Genomic DNA, 19,542 nt, shown 5'->3' with positions numbered 1-19,542 from the left:
TCTGTATGTTTTAGGGATTAGACCCAGCGACCTTACTGGCCCAATGCTTACCACTACATTACCCTACCATCCCGATGAACATCAGCATCTAGCTGAACATCATCAGTCCATGGTGGTCCTCATCTGGCAGGCACTCTCACAGTGTGTCCGATTGAGCTCAATGATTGGTTTACGTTGAGTCAACCACATGCCACACCACTCCACAACACTCCACACTGCCAGCCAATGGTACTGACGGAATGCAACACTCCACAACAATCCACAACACTAGCCATATCCCTGGTGTAAACCCACTGGACCCCACACATCTACTGTTAGTGAATACACACTAGGTACATCCCCTCACACTACACGGCCATTCTACTGTTAGTGAATACACACTAGGTACATCACCTCACACTACATGGCCATTCTACTGTTAGTGAATACACACTAGGTACATCACCTCACACTACACGGCCATTCTACTGTTAGTGAATACACACTAGGTACATCACCTCACACTACACGGCCATTCTACTGTTAGTGAATACACACTAGGTACATCACCTCACACTACACGGCCATTCTGTTAGTGAAAGGGTCTAGGCACATCACTCCACACTACATGGCCATTGTACATGGTGAGCCAACCTCAGTCTTTCCCGATTGGCCTTTAGAGCGGTCTTGCTCTGCTTTAGGGCCTCCTCGGGAGCGCTTGTTTCTTTTCCTGCCCTTCCTTTCCTGCCTGCCTCCATCTACTCCTGCACCCCCAACACCTCCTCCTCGTCCTGCGTCATCTGCTCTCACATCTTCTGTGGCAGTAGCTGCGTCAGTATTCCCCTTATCAGAAACAGTAGCTGCCGTAGCCACAGTGCGACGCACTACTTTCCTGATGACCTGCGGGGTACAGCGGTATAGTCACATTAGAGAGATGGGGAGGGAAGAGGAGACTGGACTGAGATGTTAAGGTGATGTCAGGGAAGACGGGGCAGTTGGGAAACAGCAGGTGGATTCAGGGGACGGGAGGGCAGGGGATCAAACAGTTACTTTTCTGGTAACAACGTTTCCGTCTTCGTCTGTGAACTGCTCCTCTGTCACTGACTCCACAGGAATGTTTCTGGCCTGTTCTCCCTGAGAATGGTAGGGTAAATTAGGATTAGGATAGAGGTTTAACCTGAGAATATTAGTGTGGCTGAGGCTGGTTCGACTGACCTTAGTTCAGTTGTATGCCACCATAAGTTTGCCGGGCGTTACTTTACCTGATGTCAGTTAACCTTAAGAGGGTTTTACCTGACATTGGTTTAACAGAGGACATTTCTGTTCTAGCAATTATTTTACAAACAACTCCATCACCTACTTGTAAAAAGCCAACAAGATTGCCTTTTAATATCACATAAAATAAGCCCAGAGAACATGAAACTACTATTACGGATAAGATCAGCTTGGGAGATATCTAGATAAGAAACATTAGGCGAAGGCTACAATACTCCTGAAAACACAAGCCAATATCAGCTAATCATGCACAGTAAAATTTGTTTTGACATCTTTATTCTTTGATCCTAGTTCAAACCTAATTTCTGAGATAATAGATATCACTTATCGACCCTTCAAACGTTCACTCAGCTTATGCTAGCAACTACAATTAAATAGCCGGTTTGTTCAAAGTAAAATCAAATCGTAACAGTATTTGTCCGAGGAGAACCAGGCATGTTTTGTCAGAAATCATATTCTGAATTAGCTTATCCTGCGAAGTGTAAACAGCTAGCCAAGTCAATAATTTAAGTCCAGCCATTCACCTACAGTATATTGGACCCAGAGTTGATACGCTGCTTTAGTAGAGACTGACTACTTGCCTAATCTTGCACCATGCAGACACTGTTTAAGTCTGGGTCACACTGTAGCAGACACAATTGCGGTAAAGTGCACATGCAAGCTTGGCGTAGCTCCCATGTTTCAACGCAGCGATGATGAAATGATCTGTACCAATGAGAGTAGTACAAGTTCCTGGTGTGACGTGAAACGTTTACAAAAAAAATTTAAGTGTTAAAAAGAAAGACAAGGCAAAGACGTTAGCGGACATCAAACTCTACAAAGCCGGTGAGTACTATGTCATACACTCTGCTGGTCCCATAGGTTCATTGGGACCATCCCACTAGATCAACCCAAAGCATACAGCTATACTACAGACAGCTGGGGGCAGCTCATTAAGGAGCAAGAGAGCAGAATTGAGCTTTTGGTTCCCCTGGCGCCAAAACAGCAATGTTAGTTGTGGACGCGGCCTGTTTGTCTGTGTCACACTGTCCCTGTGCACTCACAGACAGACAGGCCCAGACAGGCAGACTGGTCCAGACAGTCAGACAGACAGGCTCAGGCTGCACACAGACACCTAGCACTGGCTGTCACAGTGAAGGCCTTACTGGGGCCACTCAGGCTGTCACAGTGAAGGCTTTACTGGGGCCACTCAGGCTGTCACAGTGAAGGCCTTACTGGGGCCACTCAGGCTGTCACAGTGAAGGCTTTACTGGGGCCACTCAGGCTGTCACAGTGAAGGCCTTACTGGGGCCACTCAGGCTGTCACAGTGAAGGCTTTACTGGGGCCACTCAGTGGTACCAGTAGACAGATACCTTCAGAACGACCCTCCGTCGGAACACCTTTGTGGTAACAGTCCGTTCCTCATCAGAGCCGGACTCTTCATAGCTACAAGCCTCCTGATGACGCATACAGGTTAGGGTTCATTACTTCCTCCACTTAATGATGTCCGCTCTCACCTACCTGTTCACCGGGCTTCTGGTTCATATCAGCACTAAAAACATGGTTACAGATCGGAACCTATTTAAATCAGAGTTACAGATCCTAGATGAAAACAGTTGCCACAGGTGCCAAATCAATTTAGCCACAGTTACCGTTTCTAAGTTACTTGAAACACGGTTACAAACCCTAGCTTGCATATACAGCTCTGGAAAAAACGAGGAGGCCGCTGCACCTTTTTCTTTCCTTTCCAAAAAAGTCAGAAAGGAAGGTTTTGAGTGAGGAACAGAAGCGTTCAATTTGAAGCGGTCTCTTCATTTTAACCCTCCTGTTCCTCACTCAAAAACCTTCCTTTCCGACTTTTCTGGAAAGGAAAGAAAAGGTGCAATGGTCCCTTCATTTTCTCCAGAGCCGTCTAGACAAAAGTCACATGGTCTGGGGTACGTCAACAACGGTTAGATCACCTGATGCATCTCCTGTTCGCCTGCTCTCGGCTCCTGACGCTGCTCGCTGCTGCCTGGTCCTGCTGTGGTTCCCTGCCGAGTCGCCTTGTTCTCCTCCCGGCCTCCCTGTGACACTGACACCCTCTTCTCGCCCTCACCGTGACCCTTCACCCCGTTTGAAGACCCCCGGGCCTCTGTAGCGGCTGGCTGAGACGGGACGTCGGCACGGTCTGAGTTGCCCTTCCCTGCTGCCTGGTCGGGTGACTTTGTCGGAGAGTCGACTGAGTTGGCAGGGCTGGGGGGAGGAGACAGGACGAGGATGGAGACGAGACACGGGGGTGGGGATAGAAGGAGAGGAAGAGACAGGACGAGGGGATATAAGGAGAGGAGGAGACAGGACGAGGGGATATAAGGAGAGGAGACAGGACGAGGGGATAGAAGGAGAGGAGGAGACAGGATGAGGGGATATAAGAGGAGGAGGAGACAGGACGAGGGGATATAAGGAGAGGAGGAGACAGGATGAGGGGATATAAGGAGAGGAGGAGACAGGATGAGGGGATATAAGAGGAGGAGGAGACAGGATGAGGGGATATAAGAGGAGGAGGAGACAGGACGAGGGGATATAAGAGGAGGAGGAGACAGGACGAGGGGATATAAGAGGAGGAGGAGACAGGATGAGGGGATATAAGAGGAGGAGGAGACAGGACGAGGGGATATAAGAGGAGGAGGAGACAGGACGAGGGGATATAAGAGGAGGAGGAGACAGGACGAGGGGATATAAGAGGAGGAGGAGACAGGACGAGGGGATATAAGGAGAGGAGGAGACAGGATGAGGGGATAGGAGGAGAGGAGGAGACAAGATGAGGGGATATAAGGAGAGGAGGAGACAGGATGAGGGGATAGGAGGAGAGGAGGAGACAAGATGAGGGCATATAAGAGGAGGAGGAGACAGGACGAGGGGATATAAGAGGAGGAGGAGACACGACGAGGGGATATAAGAGGAGGAGGAGACAGGATGCGGGGATATAAGGAGAGGAGGAGACAGGATGAGGGGGTTTAGAACCCTATTCCATTTAGTTTTTTACCTTGTGTGCAGTTGAAGACTCAATGTCATTATAAAATACAGTGCTAAAACACTGTCACGACTAAGCTGACAACATGGCAGTGACTGAGGGATGTGACTGAGGGATGTGACAGAGGGATGTGACAGAGGGATGTGACTGAGGGATGTGACAGAGGGATGTGACAGAGGGATGTGACTGAGGGATGTGACTGAGGGATGTGACTGAGGGATGTGACAGAGGGATGTGACAGAGGGATGTGACTGAGGGATGTGACAGAGGGATGTGACAGAGGGATGTGACTGAGGGATGTGACTGAGGGATGTGACTGAGGGATGTGACAGAGGGATGTGACAGAGGGATGTGACTGAGGGATGTGACTGAGGGATGTGACAGAGGGATGTGACAGAGGGATGTGTTTGTATAAAGACAGCGGAGGGTGTTAACCTGGTGTCCTGGCGCCCCACGCCTTCAGCACTCAGACCGCGGCCAGGTGTGGGAGTTTCCACGTTGCCACCGGACGCCTCGTTGTGCCAACCTGCGGGTGATGACATCACATCTTTGTCTGCCTGCCGCACCTGGGACAAGATGGCGTTTATCCTATCCTCCGTCATCTCCTCATCATCCGAGCCTTCCTCCAGTGCCATCTCCTCCAACAGAGACTTTAACTTCTCCTGGCTCATCTCCTCCTCTTCCTCCGGAGAACCAGACCCACCGCCCTCTCCCCCCAGGATCTCTCCCCCCAGATGACCACCCTCTCCCCCCAAAACAGGCCCGGAGCCGAGGGCCTCCGGCGGGTCTCCTCCAGACGTGGCCATCCACTCATCGTCCCTATCCACCTCACGCGGAGGCCCAGCCTGGTGTGACATCGTCCCCGCGACGCCGCTCTTCCTCACCCCTTCCTCCCTGTCACAGGGCTCATACGAAGACACAGACTCCCTGCTGACCGCCGCGTCGTCTCCAGCGGCTGCCCCCTCACCGGCTGCCCGGGTGGCCAGCGACCCGGCGGTATCCTCCTCGACCACCATGGTGGGAGGCTGCGGGTTCAGCGCGGGACTCGGGATGCTGGTGGCGCGGCCGAGTGAAAGGTCACATGGCCTCGTGGGCGTTCTAACGGGGGAGTCAAAGCTAGAGTCCTCGCTAAAGAAGCGGTTGCCGTGCAGCGTGGTGGGGGTCTGCATCTCCAGTTCGATGTTACTGTAACCTGAATGAGATAACAACAGAACAGCACAGCGGGGGGCCTGAGATGGACAGAGAACAACGCGGTAACGTTGACACAATGACAACACAACCGATGACACAACACACACTGACCACGGTAACACAGTGACTGGACACATGACCAAAACAACACAACAATGACACCAGGCCAGAAAGCCCGGGATGTACCACAGGACAGGACAGAGACTTAGCAGAGGAAAGGTATGAAAGGTCTTAAGGAAGTACTGTTCATATATTTCAGGATTAGATAACTTACTCTTGTAAACAGGCAGGCATTGGCCCAAAGCTGTTAGCTTCCAGCCTAGCGGTTACAGTACTCTTACAAACAGACAGGCATTGGCCCAAAGCTGTTAGCTTCCAGCCTAGCGGTTACAGTACTCTTACAAACAGACAGGCATTGGCCCAAAGCTGTTAGCTTCCAGCCTAGCGGTTACAGTACTCTTACAAACAGACAGGCATTGGCCCAAAGCTGTTAGCTTCCAGCCTAGCGGTTACAGTACTCTTACAAACAGACAGGCATTGGCACAAAGCTGTTAGCTTCCAGACTAGCAGTTAAAGTACTCTTATAAACAGACATGCATTGGTCCAAAGCTGTTAACTTCCAACCCAGCACTTAGCATCACTGTTAAACAGACAGGCAAGGGCACAATGTCTTTAGCTTTTAGCCTGATGTTTAATAATACCTTTATAAAAAGACTGGCATTGGCCCAAAGCTCTTAGCTTTCAGCCTTGCGCTCAGCAGTTATGGCTTTCAGCCTTGCGTTCACCAGGCCTGGTTATGGCTAGTAATTACACTATTAAGGACCAATTAGTGATGTTAATCATATCAATATTTGATTACAGGAGAAGAGAAGGGAGCCATAAGAAAGTAGATACGGTACATAGACCTCAATAGTTCTATACCTGTGCAATTCTACAGCTCTATAATTCTATACCTGTATCATACTGTACCTCTATAACTGAATACCTCTATAGTTTGTATAGGTACAGAATACAAAGGGGTCATGACCTGTGGACACTAAGGACAGGGAGTTTGTAGGGTCAGGGTCTAGGGGTGCGGAAGAAGCAGCAAGCAAACCAGGAAATATCAACATTATCAATATTTCAGATGAGGAGTGAAAATATGCAGACAAGACAGATGAAAGTGAATGAAATCCCTGGATGAAAATGAAATGTAAATGTAACTACAGTTGCGGAAGAGCGCAAAAGCCAGGGCCTGGAGTTAGCCTCGCCGGTATGAGCTAAATGTTAGTCCAGCCTTGCTAGCAGTACTATTGACATAGTCGACTGAGGAAGCTGCCACATGTAGAGCTGAGGGCGCCAGCAGGGCGGTGGGCAGGTCTTAGGCCAGCAGTGGGTCTGGTTCAGCAGAGGAAGAAGTACTATAACTGTTGGGTAGGAAGGCTCAGAGGATCCAGAGGTAGCTAGCTGAGAGAGTAAGCAGACCTAGCAGCCAGCTTACAAGCAGGTTTCTTTAAGCCACAACTATCCATGCCACCAGCTGCTAGAACAGTAGGCGATTAGTCGTACAGCAGACAGCTTTCAAACCCAAAGACTGTACTGTGCCACATGACGTAAAGCAATCGTGCCAAATATGCCAATCAGAATTATGGTTTCATGTATTTCTCAATCATATTGTGAAACATTTGTCATTAAGCAATATATGTGACAAAAGTAGCAAGTTAAACATATTTTTCAATGCTATATTTGTCAATCCGTATGCACAAACATAATGATTAAGGAATTAAACACCACCTGAATTTTAAACCCATTTGACCTTTGATATAAAAAGATTGCAGTCAGAGTCCAGTGTAGCTGCCGTTAGTTGCAAATACTGCACCAAAATCTTTTACTACAGTAATTTTGTCAAGTAACTGCCATTATTGCAACTGAAATATTACACAAATACTGCACTTATACTGTTTTCAAAACGGCAATCTTTTCATGTTAAGAAGGAGTTATATATCAAATAGGTTAGAGTTTTGAGCTTATGAAAAAGGCTGCTATTTTATACTTACAGACAACTAAATACAGGCTTTTTAAGCAGCATGCTGTTTAACAGTCCATACATCAAAATAGTCACACATTCAGTAGTTCAGTTGTATGCCCCCCTGACTGGATAACCACAAGGCAATGTTGGAAAAACTGTTAAATGTTTTGATTTCAGGGGGCTGTTTTTAAATATTAAGTATCAACCTCTGTCATAAGAGAGATTTAGTCTATCTGAGATTTGCCTGTTTGACTCTGTGCCCAACTACTTCAGACTGGCTGGTTCTGTGTGAAGGAGAGGTAAAAAGAAAGAGACAGAGTTCGGCTAGATGGGGCTAAACTTTACCATCACTCTGATCCAGGAAAACTGCGTTATCATCTGCAAAACATCTTGTGCCTGAAATGTTACCATAGTCAAATATTGGCCCTTCCAGCATTGTCACAATATCCATCCGATTGATCTTAGTCAGGACCTCTGTTAGGGCATCCGCTACATCAAGAGAGAAAAACACAGTCACCAGATTAACACATAAACAATGACCAACAAGTATGCGCATGTGTGTTGTACAGGTGTTATCTATGTTAACACGAGTTGTCTGAGTCAAAACAGGTGATATAACTGGTGTTATCTGTGTCTACAGGAGTTATCTGTCATAACAAATGTTATCTGTATTATAACATGAGTTATCAGTGTTAACATCAATTATCTGTGTTATATCAGAAGTTATCCATGTTAACAAGTGTTATATGTGTTATAACAAGTGTTATCTGTGTTATAACAAGAGTTATGTGTTATAACAATAGCTGTCTGTGTTAGCAGGCGCTATCTGTGTTAACAGGAGTTATCTGTGCAAACGGGGTGGGTAGCAGGTACGGTAACAGCCTATACACTACAGCGGACTAGGGTGGGTAGCAGGTACGGTAACAGCCTATACACTACAGCGAACTAGGGTGGGTAGCAGGTACGGTAACAGCCTATACACTACAGCGGACTAGGGTGGGTAGCAGGTACGGTAACAGCCTATACACTACAGCGAACTAGGGTGGGTAGCAGGTACGGTAACAGCCTATACACTACAGCGGACTAGGGTGGGTAGCAGGTACGGTAACAGCCTATACACTACAGCGGACTAGGGTGGGTAGCAGGTACGGTAACAGCCTACACACTACAGCGGACTAGGGTGGGTAGCAGGTACGGTAACAGCCTATACACTACAGCGGACTAGGGTGGGTAGCAGGTACGGTAACAGCCTATACACTACAGCGGACTAGGGTGGGTAGCAGGTACGGTAACAGCCTATACACTACAGCGGACTAGGGTGGGTAGCAGGTACGGTAACAGCCTATACACTACAGCGGACTAGGGTGGGTAGCAGGTACGGTAACAGCCTACACACTACAGCGGACTAGGGTGGGTAGCAGGTACGGTAACAGCCTATACACTACAGCGGACTAGGGTGGGTAGCAGGTACGGTAACAGCCTATACACTACAGCGGACTAGGGTGGGTAGCAGGTACGGTAACAGCCTATACACTACAGCGGACTAGGGTGGGTAGCAGGTACGGTAACAGCCTATACACTACAGCGGACTAGGGTGGGTAGCAGGTACGGTAACAGCCTATACACTACAGCGGACTAGGGTGGGTAGCAGGTACGGTAACAGCCTACACACTACAGCGGACTAGGGTGGGTAGCAGGTACGGTAACAGCCTATACACTACAGCGGACTAGGGTGGGTAGCAGGTACGGTAACAGCCTATACACTACAGCGGACTAGGGTGGGTAGCAGGTACGGTAACAGCCTATACACTACAGCGGACTAGGGTGGGTAGCAGGTACGGTAACAGCCTATACACTACAGCGGTCTAGGGTGGGGCAGTAACCATGGCAATAGTCTCTACATTCACACACATTGCTGGTGCCCTGCCAACTTGGTCACTAAATTTATGAGCAGTGTCTGCTCTGTGTTAAGCTCTTAGCTAGGCAGCCCTGTGTTGTGCTCCTGCTTGACATTCATGTAGTGTTTCAGTAATGAAGCATCACATAAACCATTGTCATTATTTCCAGGAAGAAATAGATAGGACACTTACTTGTGGCATTTTTGCCATCTCTGGTAACCCATTTCTTTAAAAGCATGAAACTCTGAGCAGTTAGCGAGTTGGGGTTATCCACGCGGATGTGATTGATCTCATCTACAGAGAAATCCATTTCTCTGGCCAGCTCTGAAAACAGACACACGTAAAATATTGATTAGCCTCCTCTCCTCTACACCAGAAAGAGACATACGTAATACTGCAGTGCGGATGAGGGACGGAGCGGGGAGGCTAGCAGGGCTGGGCAGGGCACTCTGCAGATGGCACTCCCTTATCGTTCCTGATTATTATCTCTGCAACTCTCTGACGGAGAACACATCTCAGTAGAAGTAATTCACAGCTCAGTCATCCATACAACAGTGCGGTGTCACAGTCTGACGTTTGGTCGAATGTTTATTGAGTAATGTTTTCGAGTCAGTGTGTGATGCTGTGCGTTTGGTACATTTTCTCACTGCGGTATATACCAGAGAGAGACAGAGACAGAGAGGGGGAGAGATGGAGAGGGCGAGAGAGACTGCTGTTATCCTGCTGACCTCCAGGGGGAGACATGCCAAAGTGTTTTCTCGCCAGTCTGAAGATTGGTGTGTATGTGTGTTTGTTTCTCACCCGTCCAGCTCAGGCCAAGGTGATCTGCCACTATGGCCATGCGCAGGTCTGTTCTCTCACAGGGGCTCTGGGGGCCTAGGAGGGAGGGGTGGGGGTTGAGGGGGGGTGGGGGGGTCAGACGGCATCTTGTGATCATGTTATCATCTCACACTGTGTATTACAGAACATGACAAACCCTTCTCTGGACAAATCCTCCTCATCAGTTTAGCTCAGATTCAATCTCGGCACATGAAGCGCTGACAGTATTTTGGAGTAGGCTAAAGTGTTTCTAGAATGTATACTAACCTAAGAAGCCAGATTGTAACATGTTGAATTTGAGAGGATCCAATGGCTAGATAAGGGCTTGCAGACATTTACCATTTTACATTAGTATTGCTGTTTAGTTCTGATGTTAGATCACCAGCTGGTCTACCAAGCAATCAAACCCTCACAAGGAAGAACAAGTCACCAGAAACAAAACCAAACAGACAAAACAACACAGTCATGATTCACATCTCTTAATCTAGTGTATAGCTTGGTGTTCAAGGCCAAATGTGAAATGAAAATAAACATGCCAGTAACCTGCGCACCTGTGTTTGCTGGAGGAGGGGGCGGGGTGTAAACTGCACCATGGTAACCTGCCTGGCTGATTTTGGATAATCTGATATTCTGTTTACTACTGCCCTTCGATTAGTCATCTCATATTGTAATAAAGTGTTCCACCTGGTCCAGGGACTAGTCATCTGATATTCTAATAGTGTTCCACATTGTCCAGGGACTAGTCATCTGACATTCTAATAGTGTTCCACATAGCCTAGAGACTAGTCATCTTATATTCTAATAGTGTTCCACATGGCCTAGAGACTAGTCATCTTATATTCTAATACAGTGTTCCACATGGCCTGGAGACTAGTCATCTTATATTCTAATACAGTGTTCCACATGGCCTACAGACTAGTCATCTTATATTCTAATACAGTGTTCCCAATGTTCTGGGGACATAGTCAAGTACACTGTTCACTTTAACATGTTGCAGTTTCCAAAAAAATTCTAAATCTAGTCAGAGCGCTGTGAAAGTTTAGTAGGGCAGGTCAGAATGATCCTAAAACTGGTTGAGAAGAAAGTTCCTACATTTTTCCTGGACTTTGAAAAAAGCTCTAATTGGACACAGAGATGACAATGACAGAATGACAGTCGAGTCACGCCACAGGCAACCACAACGGCTCATGCACTAAAGATCAACAAGTGTAAAGTTTTACAAACTAGGCTCGATCTCCGTGACGGGGGCCATGTTGGACCCAGCAACCTGACTGCCTTCCTTCTCCTGTCCTGCAGTCGGCCTACTGCTCCTCCTCCTCCTCTCCTTTACCCTCCTCCTCTCTCTGTCGGCCTGCTCAACCTCAGCTCTCACGTCTCTAGCAGACCTGGTTGTGGTATTGGTTCTGGATGAGGTATTGGTTCTGGATGAGGTATTGGTTCTGGATGTACTGAAGGAGGAGGTATGAGAGGCTTCTGACATCGACGTGTTCCTGGATGAGCTGTCTTCATCATCTGTTAATTTGCCCTGAGTTTTTTGCTCTTCACTGAAAACGGGATCCGTGAGTTTTACTTGCTCGCTGGTAACTGATTTATTTCTACCACCGGAATGTGTTGATGTCAGTGATGTGATCTGTCTTGCTATGTTGCTAGCTGAAATTGTACTAGGAGCTACACCTGATTTGTGTTGAGATACACCTGGCCTCAGTTTACCTGGTGAACTACCTGCGGGTGGGCCCATTCTACTGCTACCCTTCGCTACTGACCTTCTACAACTCTGATTCTCAGTCAGTTCTGATGAAGAAGATCCTCTCTTCTCTGCTTTTACTGGAATTCTACATGTTGGTTTCTTATCAGGAAAAGGATCCAGTCTTTTCTTAGCTACGACGTGTCTGACTACATGTTTAATATTCTGCTTTGTCACAGGATGTATTTCGCTGCATGTTTTAGTTTTTGGTGCTTTAACTGGCAACCTGGACCTGGGTATGTTCACCTGCTGCTCCCTGGGTGCTGGGTTGGTTATTGCCGGACTCTGGACAGAGCTCCCTTTAACGTTCTCCTCTAACCTGCTGAAGGCTGCCTCCACCCTACTGACATGCTGTAGTGTGGGCTCTGAAGAGGTCAAGAGGCTATATACTATGCTACTACCAGGCTGAGTGAAGGTAGCATGAAGGTTAGGGTTAAACTCTGGCAGGCTATTGTTGTTATTGCAGTTTTGTGTTGTGACCTGCGGTGGCGCTGCAACACAGTCCGGCCTCTGGTACGTGTGACTTTCTCTACTCCCGTCTACCTCTGCCTGTTGGGAACTAAATAAGGCCACAGACTTAGGATTGTCAGAATCCTTTGCAGGCATCTTGAAGGCAATTTTAAAGGTGGAGAATTTAGAGTCAACACTGGGGCGTGTTGACGCGAGTCCGTTGGACCTGTCCAAGCAGACAGTGGTACTCTGAATGCCAGGGGCTGGTGTGATGTTCGTAAAGCCAGAGGGTGGTGTGCTGCTATGTATGGTACTGCCTGGGGTTGTGGTCTGAAAGACAGAGTCAGAGGTTTGATATTCTGGAGGGGATTCATTAGCGGCCTCTAGCCAGTTAGGTGCTGGCCTAAGAGGAGCCTCATTAGTGGGATTTATCCAGTCAGAGGTTTGTTTAGCAGAAGCCACATTAGAGGCCTCTAGCCAGACAGGATCTGGTCTAACAGGGACCTCATTAGAGGTCTCTAGCCTATTCCTCTGGGTCTGTGACGTAACTCCACCTGACCGTCTGACCCCGCCCCGTAAACGCCCTGTCGTCCTAGGACAGTTATGCTCACCAATCTGAAAGAACTGCAGCCTCTCTTCCACAACATCCCGCCTGCTCATGTCAATCGCACCACTGCGAGTCATCTCAAACATCTTCCCTTCATGGAAGGGAAACGGGTTAGGCTCGCTAGTCGGCGTGGTACTATCATCGGTTGGGGTTCTGGCGGGAGTCGTGTCTGGGGTTGAGGCCTGAGATCTGTCGTCAGCCGCCAGCCCAAACGGCTTTGGTTCATCGTCTTTAATCCGGGCATCAACCACTTCCTCGTCTCCACCTCTACTGGACCAGGGGTCAAAGTCCAGACCTTTAGTGGCAATAGTTTTAAATGGAGAGTCAAACGCCTCCTCTAGTTTGTAACTAAAGTACGTATCAGAAAATCCTTCTTTATCTTTCTGGTCCTGACGGCTGGCTCCGTCTGTTTTTATATCAACAGGATCACTTTGAGCCTTTCTGCACTCCTCCTCTGGTGTTTTCTCCTCTTCAATGACTTCTAGTTTGGTCTGGCTGAAGGAGCGGTCACTGGGCCTAATGATGCTCTCCGAGGCCCACACATCCTTCCTATTGTCCAGCAGACCAAAGGGTTTAGACTCTAGCTCACAAAGACCATCATCCTCATCCTGCAGGTCATACCCATCCAAGGAGTCTATCTCAGTAGCGTCAGTGTCATGAGAAAACTCTGCTGTTGTGGCGATAGAACAGTCCGTTAAGGACTGGTCATTTCCATTCTGTTCAGAGTCATACTCATCTGTCTTGGCTGTTCCATTAGTTCCTAGCTCTTGGGTATTCCCGTTCTTGTCATGCTTTTTGGATTTTGACCCTTTCCTATCCAGCTGGTCCTGTTCCTCTGGGATCTTAAATGTGTACTTCTTAAAGGAAATGGGTGGGAAGACAGACTCATCGTCACTGGAGTCACTGTCTTCAGCTCCCGGGGGCACCGGGGAGGGAGGCTGGACCCTGATGATGGGCTCTGTCAGGAGCTTTTTATCATTCTCCTCTTGGAGGTTCACCTCCATCATTTCTGTCTCTGCCTCGGATGATCCACAAGAACCCTTTTTCTCAGGGCTGGACTGCTCAGAGTCCAGGGGCGGCGGAGGTGGAAACTGGATGTATGCTACACCTTTGTCTTTAGGTGTCTGCCCAGCCTCCTGGTTTCCATTCTTAAGGTCAGCTGCTGTGACACTACATCTATCTGGTGGGGAGTCTTTGAAGGAGAAGGCCTGCCCCCTCTCCTCCTCTGAGGAGTCTTCTGAGACCTCTGGGATGGGGCTGGGCTGAAAGGGCATGAAACCCAGGACAGAGTCAGGTGTTCTGGAGGTGAGGTCGTAGCTGACCTCCTCCGAGCTGGGCGTCTCTGGAGTGAGGGGACTCTTGCCGGAGCTGTCTATAAAAGACACCTGCTCTAGCGTGTCATCATCAGGACTGGCCTGAGGCGATGACGGCTGTTTTTGTTTGTACAGAACTCCCCCCCTGCCCTCTCTCTCTCCCTGGCGACCCACCTGAACACTCACATAGACAGGTAATGTTTTGATACCTTTGAAATTTGAGGTTTTCTCTGGTGCTAATCTCTCCTGTGTTTCTCTGGTGTCACACACATTATTTGAGTTAGAGTCTTTTGGTCCGTTATCTAATATTTCTAGTGTTGAGTTTGTTAGTTCTTCTGCTTTTGTTGGGCTAGTAACTGGGCTAATATGCGTTTTGGTCTTAGTCAGCATGGGAATTTGTGATGTCTTTTCAGGTGGCTTAGATATCGTATCTTGTTTTGCTTTCTTTGACTGATCGCTGTCTGAGTGGCTAAACACAGTCCTGACTGGAATCTGGGATTCTGTCTTTTTTCTAAGATTCTTGTTAATCGGGTCACCATTGTCTTTAGACATAGGTTCAGAATAAACAGCCCTATTTGCTGCAGGACTTGTTGCCATCTGTTGGGACGGCAACTCACTTTTTGTTGCCTGCGCTTTTTCAACTTTACAAATCTTCTCCTTCACTGTATCATGAGTATGTGATGCTTGTCCCTTTAGACTCTTACTGATTCCCACTGTGCCCTGAACATCCTGGCTCACTGAGGTTGTTTTCTCAGATTTTTTATCAAGTTCACTTCCAAAGTGTTTTGGGACTGGCCCTTTGGGTTTCTCTGGGCTCTTTTTAGAAGGACTTCGTTTCTCCTCAGACCCATTAGCTATTTTTCCTCCAGTAAACAGTTGAAACACTGGCAGCTTACTCTCCTGCAGCTTCCTGACTTGGGGCTTTGACTGTGCTGCCTGAGAACTACTTGTATCTTGTTTTTGTGTCTCTGATTCAAACTTCAACCGAACAGAGCTCACAATAGAGGAAGTGGGTTTGTCTGCCCCTGTCTTAGTCTGCTGTTTGGAGTTGTCCTCACTGAAACGGGAGAGCACAGCTCTTTCTGGACTATTGGGTAAACTAGAGGTCTTCCTCTCTCCAGTGGTACTGAAGAGCTTATTGCCCCGTCCCATGCCCCACTCCTCCCCCCCTGTCCTGGATTTCTGTTGGGTTTTCTCTGGGCTGCTGCAGGTGGAGCTGGGCCCTGATCTAGTCTGCCGGGGGTCTCTCTTTGGAGGTGTTTTCTCTGGCGATTGCAGCTCATCATTCAGTTTCTCAGTTTTGTCACGGAAAAACTGAGAGACCTCACTTAGTTTTTCCTCTGCCTCCTTGACAGTTTGATCGACGCGGTCCTCGTAGATGAGTTTCTCTCTGTTCCTGTCCAGCTTGTCCTCAGTGAAGCGCATCCACACCGCATGCTTTGGACTGCCTGGCTCTGTGGTGTAATGCAACACTGTCACTTTGTCAAACTGGTCATCCTTATGAGAAAATTTACCTGACTTAGAGTATTCATCCTTTGATGACTTGAACGTGAACTCTTTCCTGGGCCCGGACCCTTTCTCACCATAACCACGTTCTGCTCCATGCCACTCTGTGGCCATACCACACGTTTCTTCAACTGCTGTATCCTCTATGTCAGACTGGGAAGGGTCTAGTTTTTCAGAGTGGAGCATCTTTTCAGCGAACCTGTAAGACTCGCCCCTCATTTCAGAGAGCTCATCATCATGATACTCTACAGAGTGTTGGCTGAGCTGTTTGAGGGCTTTGTAGGAATTGTCGGCCATCAGCTGAGCAGAGCTTGGCCGACTCTCCTCTTCCTGTGAGACGGGGATGTTGACATGGGATGTATCCAGAAAAGAAGGCAGGGTGCCATCAGCGGTAAGCTCCTCCTGTTCATGCTTTGCTTCATCATTATCAGCTAATTCCTTAATTCCATGGTCTCCCTTATAAAAATAATAATCTGGATGCTTTTTGGTCTCTCTTATGATCACCTCAGTTGGTTCAGATGTGTTTCCTCCTTTTTCTATGTGAACCTCAATGATTCTCTCCACTTTGGGTTTTGCTTTAATGTCTTTATCAAGGAACCTAGGGGTTAGTTCGTCCCCTTTTACATTTTCCTGGCCAGCCTTGTGCTCAAACAGTCCAGCTAGTTCCTTGGAGGGGTCCCTTCCGGACTGGAATGCTTTCATGATATCTCTGACCGACATGGTCTCCTCAATCCTCTCTGAGCCATCCTTTAGCTGGGGCTTGTGGTAAACCATGCGGGTTGTCGTGGTGATGTGAGTCTCCTCTTTGAGCCGCATGCTCTTGCTGACGACGGCGTCAGAGTCTTCAGAGACTTTGATCTGGAATGATTTGACTTTGTCTTTGGGAGGGGGTGCGGAGGCGTCCGGTTCGATGCAGGCTGGTGATGCTGAAGCTGCCTCCTCAATGAAGGCCTCACAGTTTTCGTCTGGATGCTCATAGCTCCGTATGTGGACCACCTCGGTTCTGGTCTCTGTGATACAAGGGGGTATGGGGTCGGTAAAGGGTGTTTTGGGGCCAGTGCCCTCTGCACTCTGGGGCGCTGAAGGAGTTTTTTCACTTCTTGTTTCAAAGCCGCTGTCTGACAGAGGACTCTTATCCTGCTCGTGAGATAAGTCCTCAGGAGACTCTAATATAGCGTCAGGCCCATAATAGGACTCTGCCAGTTTACATAAGTCTTTCTCTGAGGCAGATGTACGCATTCCTGGGGGCGGCATCTTTAGTTTTTTAAGTTTCTGTTTTTCCTCCCCTTCCCTTTTGGCCTCCTCATATCTGCTTTTCATCTCTGCCATTTTAGAAAGTGAACTAGCACCTATGTCATTTGCCAGGTAGTCAACAACCTTGGCTAGATTCAACTCTTTACTGGACATAGACTGGGGCCTAAAATGGAGGGCGTTAGCATCAAAAGGGGGATGAACGAATTCCTTAGCATTTTGTTGCGCTTCCTCTATCTCATCTTTAGAGAACTCCTCCCATTCCTCCTCAAATGTCCTCCCTCTACTGGCTGTACTGTCCTTATTGAGGAGCTCATTGACTTTAACTAGATCTTCCTTCACTTTCTCAACTAAAGTGAACGGTTCTTCATCCTCCATTTTAGGCTCTTTAGGGGTTTGAGACTGGACGTTTCTGGCTGCCCTGGGATCAGTCTGCAAAATGGCCGTCATCCTCAACAGGTCCTCTTTCATATCGGCCACGTCTCTCAGGATGTCCTGATTGGAAGACAGGGAGGAAGGGGGGGTAAGAGTGAGCCCAGGGGGAGTGATGTAGGGAGGAGACTTAATGGCAGTCTTTGATTTCCGAGAGTCTGCAGCCGCCATCTTCAGTGATCCAGGACCTTTTTTCACTTGGGACTCTGGTACCACATTGACTAGAGAGTACACTGGTACTGTCATTGCATTGGATGTTGACGAGGTGCTGGATGGAGTTTGAGACCGCACAGAGGCGTAAACCGTTGTTGAGCTGTTCGATCGACGCGAGGTAGACATTGACTTGAGAGTTGCGTAACCCGATGAGTTAAATGTCCTTTCGGCCTCATTTATAGCTGCACTAACGCTAGACGTGGCCGCATGGTTAGTGGCCTGTATCCTCTCCTGCAGACTGGCTGACCTATCTGAAGACAGACGGGACGTTGGGGAGGAGGGGGAGGAAGGCTGAGAGGAAGAGGAATATTTCATGGGAGAAACTAATCCATTCACCATGGCAGAGGCGTCGGAGGAATGGGCTGGTGAGGACAGGGAGGGGAGGGGCTTCCCCTTGGACGTTGCCGTGGCAGTGGCGAGGCCAGCGATAGTCCTGACAGGCGAGGAGGATGAGGAGGCCAAGACTGATTTGAAGGGTAAACTAGAGTTGTACATGTTAACCGGGGGCTTTGCGCATTCAGGTTGAGTCGTGGTTGATCCATCTGGCACAGACCCTGTGTTAGAGGCCGGTGGACTCCTGGAAGAGAAGGGGGTGGATAGTCCTTTAATGAACACAGGATCTGTCCCAGCTTTACAAGAAGACACCAAGCCAGCAGAGACCTGTACTGGGTACTGAGCCTGTTGCACGACAGTTTTAATAGGGGAGGCCATAGTTCTATAGGGTCTAATGGCGGGAGAAGATAAGTCGCTAGTGGACATGATTGAATGTGAGAGTGAGGCTCCAAGGGTTTTGACTGGAGAAGCGGAGGAGAGCGACCAGACAGACTTTAGTGGCGATGCAGATGGCGTGTTGGACGGTGAACTGGAGAGGGAACCCAGTCCACACCTTGCTTGGACAGGGTGGGGAAGAGGCGCAGCCGACCATGCCTGGTAAGATCTTGTTGAAAAGACAGGTTTGTGAGCGTAACCAGCAGGCAGTGTTCTTGTTGTGCTTCGCTCAACTGTTTCTTTAAATAAGCAAAATGAAATCCAACAAAAAAATTAACAGAAAATGGTTGAAAGAACAGAGAGACCAGAGGAAAAAAATTGGTCAGTGACTCCTTCTATTATCAAGGGAGGAAGAGCAATACTTTGATGGAGAGTTGAAATGTGGAATGATGGTACAAATGGAACCAGAAAGGAAACATGACCCACTATGATCCATGATTGCGAAACTTTTACACAGTAAGATGGAAAAGAAGCACATCGAGGAAACAGGAAGCAACACAACCACTAACATCAGGAAACCAAAACAGAAAAATGGCAACAAGACATACGCCCAGAATAAACTTCTCTCTTTTGACTTTCGATGTGCTACATTCCTCTGCCTCTGGCTAGCTGATCTACTTGCATCAGTGCCTTTTATCTGTTTGGTCTGAAGTTCCACGTTTACATTTTACATTCCCCAATTAGGCTGTTCTGACAAAACAGAGATAACACTATACAGAAGCCTCCATCTACCTGTCCCACAGCAAGATATATGGCAAAACATAGACCTATATTTTAGCTCCATGATATCTATGCATGTCATGCAAGATTAAGTATCCTTGGTGACAAGCAACTAAGGGGTAACCTGTGAAGAAGCTGAGAGAAAGTCAGTAAAGACCTTCCATGCAGTTCCAACCAACAGAAAGAAAACGCTGCACAATCATAAAGCCAAAAAGAGCAAGGTCTCAAAAATGTAAGAGCAAATTACAAAAAAGCCAATTTTACTTTGACTTCCCATTTAAATGTGAATTATCATGTTAGTCAATCAAAGCAAAATCAGGATGTCGCAAAATTATTGTAATAATCGCAGAAAAATAACAATAACTTAAATTTTTT

At 47.9% G+C, this 19,542-nt stretch overlaps 1 protein-coding gene across 47 annotated transcripts in view; it reads right to left on the bottom strand.

Annotated features, from left to right (window-relative positions):
• ank3b (ankyrin 3b) overlaps nucleotides 1-19,542 on the bottom strand; it is a 145,375-nt gene that overhangs the window by 1,991 nt on the left and 123,842 nt on the right. For 33 of the 47 annotated variants that reach the window (XM_029120219.2, XM_029120214.2, XM_029120205.2 and 30 more), the window contains 9 exons: nucleotides 12,969-18,686; nucleotides 10,146-10,220; nucleotides 9,537-9,668; nucleotides 7,792-7,935; nucleotides 4,683-5,439; nucleotides 3,196-3,469; nucleotides 2,608-2,691; nucleotides 1,030-1,113; nucleotides 634-879 (listed from right to left, as the gene is read on the bottom strand). In XM_029120219.2, the coding sequence (XP_028976052.2) occupies nucleotides 634-879; nucleotides 1,030-1,113; nucleotides 2,608-2,691; nucleotides 3,196-3,469; nucleotides 4,683-5,439; nucleotides 7,792-7,935; nucleotides 9,537-9,668; nucleotides 10,146-10,220; nucleotides 12,969-18,686 (7,514 nt within the window). The remainder of the gene's footprint in view (nucleotides 1-633; nucleotides 880-1,029; nucleotides 1,114-2,607; nucleotides 2,692-3,195; nucleotides 3,470-4,682; nucleotides 5,440-7,791; nucleotides 7,936-9,536; nucleotides 9,669-10,145; nucleotides 10,221-12,968; nucleotides 18,687-19,542) is intronic. The other 14 variants (XM_029120241.2, XM_034292953.1, XM_029120242.2 and 11 more) reach the window with 7 other exon arrangements.

Source organism: Esox lucius, chromosome 6 (assembly GCF_011004845.1).
Source record: "Esox lucius isolate fEsoLuc1 chromosome 6, fEsoLuc1.pri, whole genome shotgun sequence".
Taxonomy (NCBI): domain Eukaryota; kingdom Metazoa; phylum Chordata; class Actinopteri; order Esociformes; family Esocidae; genus Esox; species Esox lucius.
This window is presented reverse-complemented; position numbering and strand designations above follow the sequence as displayed.